The sequence below is a fragment of the Octopus bimaculoides genome, chromosome 16, assembly GCF_001194135.2.
Source record: "Octopus bimaculoides isolate UCB-OBI-ISO-001 chromosome 16, ASM119413v2, whole genome shotgun sequence".
Taxonomy (NCBI): domain Eukaryota; kingdom Metazoa; phylum Mollusca; class Cephalopoda; order Octopoda; family Octopodidae; genus Octopus; species Octopus bimaculoides.
The window spans coordinates 21,625,111-21,630,328 of record NC_068996.1 but is presented as its reverse complement, the minus strand read 5'-3'; the positions used below and the strand labels follow the sequence as shown (position 1 = coordinate 21,630,328).

Genomic DNA, 5,218 nt, shown 5'->3' with positions numbered 1-5,218 from the left:
TGACCACAGGACGTTTTTTTTAAGCCTACTACTTATTCTATCAGTCTCTTTTGCTGAATTGCTATGTTACAGGAATGTAAACACACCAACACCAGTTGTCAAGCAGTGATGGGGTTGAGGTGGGAACAAATACATATAGATACACACACACGCACACACATACGCATATATATATGATGGGCTTCTTTCAGTTTCCATCTACCAAATCCACTCAAGGCTTTGGTTGGCCCGAGGCTATAGTAGAAGACATTTGCCCAAGGTGTCACGCCTGCGCCTATATATATATATATATATCTGATAAATGCTTAGCTGGCCGAAACTTTGAAGTCACTGTCAATACTATTCTTGTTAAAAAACAATAAAGTTGTATTCTACAAAAAGTATTGAGTTACCTTCAGTTTAATGTAAGACTGTTTTCATTGGGAAATGAAACACATGTAATGGTGAATAAATAATACCAAATGCTTTTTTTTTTTTTTTTAATTTTCCCAGTCTTCGAGGTATATTAGAGTTGCAGGCATGGGTATATTAGCTAAGAAGCTTGTTTCTCAATCATATGGTCTTGGGTTTAGTCCTGCTGTGCAGTGCCTTTGGCAAGTGTCTTCTACTATAACCCTGGACTGACCACTTCCTTATGAATAGATTTGTGAAATGAAAACTGGAAAAAGACACTCATGTATATTTATGTAAGTGTGTGTGTGTTTTTGTGTATCCTTGTTTTGACATCACATGATGTAAACAAGCATCACTGTTATACAAGCAATGTTGTTCATTTCCAGTCTTCCCTGTAAAACATATCTGGCAGTCAGGAAATATTACTTTCCTTGTAAAGCAGGTGAGGTTTGGCATCAGGAAATACAATCAACTGTAGGAAATCTGCCTCACTCTGACCTATGCAATAGTGGATAAATGAACATTAAATGATGGTGACATTGATGATGATTATATATTACCATCCACATTGTCATCTACTTAAGTTCTATTTCCATGATGGCATGGCTTGGACAGGTTGTAGCAGTCCAAGTTATTACTTTTTGAAGATGCTTCTTCCATAGATTTGTCCTAGCACATGTCACTTTCCTTAGTTTCTTATTTCTTTATTGCCCACAAGGGGCTAAACACAGAGAGGACAAACAAGGACAGACAAAGTCGATTACATCGATCTCCAGTGCGTAACTGGTACTTAATTTATCGACCCCGAAAGGTCGAAAGGCTAAGTCGACCTCGGCGGAATTTGAACTCAGAACGTAGCGGCAGACGAAATACTGCTAAGCATTTCGCCTGGCATGCTAACGTTTCTGCCTTAGTTTCTGTGCCTTGATGCTCTTTCTATCACCAACCACTTTACAGGGTGCATTAGTTGCATTTTCAACATAACTACTAATGTGTGCTCCACTCCCTGACTTTGTTTCTTTATAAACTCATGAGGAATGGTTATTTTTTAATGAGATTTTCCACAGATACATTTTAGGTGTAGACTAAAGGTTGTAGCTGAATTTGTTTTGAAAAATGTTTTGAAGTGGTGGAGAGGTGTTTCAGATAATTCACACACCTTAATTTCCTCTTATCTTCCTGATAAATGTTGTAGTAGTTTTTGTATGGGGGCATCCACTGTAACAGTGCATTGCTGCACCCAACATTTGTTGATGATTCCCTGCCACTTCTAGTGGATGATTCCTCTGCAACACTTAGGCAACAACCATCCAACCCATGGGTCTGTTTGTTGGAGGGTTTTACAAGGTTGGAATGCAAATCTTACCTTAATCTCTTTTAGTCACCTTTTATGTCAGACAGGCAGAGAAAGCAGTGGGTCTATCCCTTGACATGCCAGTTACCATACAACTCTAGAGCAATGTGAAATGAAGTGTTTTACTCAAGAACACAACACACCACCTGGTCCAGGAATTAAACCATCTGGTGATCATGAGTGCAACTCTAACCACTTGGCCAAGCACCTGAAAATTGGACATTTTAAAAATAAAATTTTCTACAAATATGATGTGAAAAAGAAACTTCAGATGGGGTTGGATAATTCACACACCTCATCTTTGTTTTTTCATATATTTTGATGAGGTGTTTGAATTATCAGTGTGTCCCAACTCAAATTATATTTTTTCACAAATTCTGTTATAATCATAATCTCTCTAAAATGTATTTGTAGAAAATTATATTTTTGAATATCCATTTTCCAGAAAGTTATGAGGAAACAAAAACATCAAAACATCACCCCCATGCATTCAATGGCAAAAATGTTTTAAGCATCCAAAGTTCCTTGACTTTACAATTTGAAATATATATATATTTTTTTTCCTCAAACAAAATACAATATTTGGTTCTAGAGAGGATCTGTTCAACTTGACGAAAATAAGTTCTGAAAGCTCTGCATGTGTATATTGTCATCGTCATCATCATCATCACTTTTAATGTCCACATTTCCATGTATGCATGGGTCAGGTAGAACTTGTTGTGACAGATGGATATATCTAAGGCCAGGTTCCCTTCCTCCTGCCAACCCCCAACTCTTTCCAAGTAAGGTAATAATTATCCATGACTAGACGTGATGCTTTTTGGGAAGATTGGAACTGAAGGATAGTGCATACATAATGGTAACACACATGTACTATCACCTGAAATCAAGATACACACACACACACAAACATATATATTTGTAAAACGAGCTTCTTTCAGCTTCCATCTGCCAAATCTATCTCAAAAAACTTTGGTTGACCAGGGCTCTAAGAGAGGACACTAACCCAAGTAGCCATGCAGAGGCACCTATATATCATTGTCATTTAATGCCTGACCCATGGCTTCATGGGTTCTATGTCTGAATATTCCTCATGTCACCAACCTTTGCCTGTTTCTAAGCAAGGTAATATTTCTCCTTGGACAGGCTTGTCTTCCACAAAATACTGGAATCTTTCAAGGTGGTATAACCACAGTCCAATGACTGAAATCAGTAAAAGATAAAAGATACATATATGTATACGTGTGCATGTGTGTACACGCGCGCTCACACACACAAAAGTGTATATGTATATATATGTATCTATGAATAAGCATAAGTATATTTACATGCTCACACTTAGGTGTGTATATGTTTTAAGAAGTTTGCTTCCCAACCACAAAATTTTGGGTTTCGTCCCACTTCATAGAACTTTGGGCAAGTGTTTTCTACTAAAGCCCCTAGCCAACAAAAGTCTTGTGAATGGATTTAGCAGGCAAAAACTGAAAAAAGTCCATTGTGTTTGTGTGAATGTTACTGTTTCTTGCCTTGACATTGCATGATAGTTGTAAGTGTTACTGACATGCAAGCATTGTTCATCATTTCCAATCTTCTGTGGAAATATTTCTAGTCATGTTGAAATATTACCTCACCTGGGTATAGGTGAATGTTGGTGACAGGAAAGGCATCCAGTCATAAGAAAATCTACTTAAAACAAATTCTGTCCAGCCCATGCAAGTATGGAAAAGTGGACAGTAAAATGTGTTGTTTATATTTTCAGATTACGAATCAACTGCATCGGTATTTTTGATGTATTAACATTCGACAGTAACCAGGGGAATTATGTCAGTCTCGTCCCTCATTATCAAGTAAGTATATATTTATCATTTTGCCTTTGAGCTTGGAGAAAAAGGGCCAAGCTGGTAACTTCTTTTGCAGGACGTTTTTTAAAAGTAGCCAAGTGGTACATTTGTTGGGACATAAATTCAGATAGTCATAGACATGTCTGTGGAATTAAGAAGCTTGTTTGGTTCAGTGCCTTCTACTATAGTCCCTGGCTGAGTAAACTCTGTGAGCAGATTTGGTAGATAGAAACTGAAAGAAACCAGTTGTGCTTATGTATGCGTTTGTGTGTGCGTGTGTATTAATTTGGTGTTGACCAACTGATGAATCTTTCATCAAGATTTTAATTTGAATATGAACACTTTAAATACAGAGAGTCTGAGGTTGTATCATAGTTAAGAGTTCAACGATTTCCTTTATAAATATAAAAGACGTTTTGAAACTTTTATCCATATGTTTAATATTTACTCAAAGCTAAAATCCTATTTATTATTTGTATTTAAACTGCAATTTAGAAATCTCAAATGTGGTCCTTAGGGCTGAATGAACTGATTTGGCTTTTGTTTTTTATTTCTTTTGTCACGACCTATAAATGAAAATTTTAGATGGAAATATTTATATCTCATATAAATACTAAGAATTTCATGCAAAGGAGCATTAGGTATAGATTAATGGATGGTTTGAAATTTAAACTATTTTTATTATCCAGACTTGTTATATTATTATACGTCTTACATGAAATCATGAAAAGTTTTCTACGTAATATTTCTGGCTTATTTTCTGATGATTTCTATTTAGTTTTACTTTATTTTTACTTTATACTTGTAGAGCCTAAAACTGTGCCACTTTACATTGTTCTGTGGTAAGAAGTTTACTTCCCAACCACACGTGTTCAGTCCCTCTGCATGACACTTTGGGAAGTGTCTTCTACTATATCCCTGGGCCGGCCAAAGCCTTGAGTGGATATGGTAGATGGTAAATGAATGAAGCACCTTGTATGTATGTGTGTGTGTGTGTGTGTGTGTGTGTGTGTGTGTGTGTGTGTATGTAAATTTGGGATTTGACAAAATAGAATTAGTACCAATTTTAAAAAAAGATGGAGTACTGGGGTTGGTTTGTTTTAAATAAATTCTTCAAGACGGTGTCCCAATATGGCTACAGTCAAATTACTAGAGCATGTAAAAGACTAAAATGTTATATTTAAATTTTTAAAATAACATTAATTTTTTTCAACACACGAAATCACATGAAAAAATCTTGCAAACCAAATCTAAAAATGAAATTAATTTTTTTCTTTTTTATTAATAATAATTATGTCATTGTGACCTATTTATTTAAATTTGGTTCTTAAGGATTCTGGTCGTTTTATTTACTTGCACCCCATCGCATGGCCATATTTCAAATACTAAGCGTTAGATACACACCAAGACCAGCTTTTCCCTCCATTCTTTCTTTAATTGGAGATGATCCTCTACTGCATGCATGAATGTCTTGTTTAGATGTTCACTTCCCAGCCATGTGAGTTTAGGTTAAGCTCCAGTATGCTGTACCTTGGACAAACGTCTTCTACTGTAGTTGTTCTGAGCTGACCAAAGCTTTGTGAGTGAATTTAGTAAACGGAAACTGAAAGAAAAACCGGCACATACATAT

The 5,218-nt window shown here is 36.0% G+C and overlaps 1 protein-coding gene across 3 annotated transcripts in view; it reads left to right on the top strand.

Moving 5' to 3' along the window:
- Nucleotides 1–5,218, top strand: part of LOC106878849 (PAN2-PAN3 deadenylation complex subunit Pan3) — an 83,117-nt gene that overhangs the window by 50,138 nt on the left and 27,761 nt on the right. For all 3 annotated transcript variants that reach the window (XM_052973572.1, XM_052973571.1, XM_052973570.1), the window contains one exon: nucleotides 3,507–3,594. In XM_052973572.1, the coding sequence (XP_052829532.1) occupies nucleotides 3,507–3,594 (88 nt within the window). The remainder of the gene's footprint in view (nucleotides 1–3,506; nucleotides 3,595–5,218) is intronic.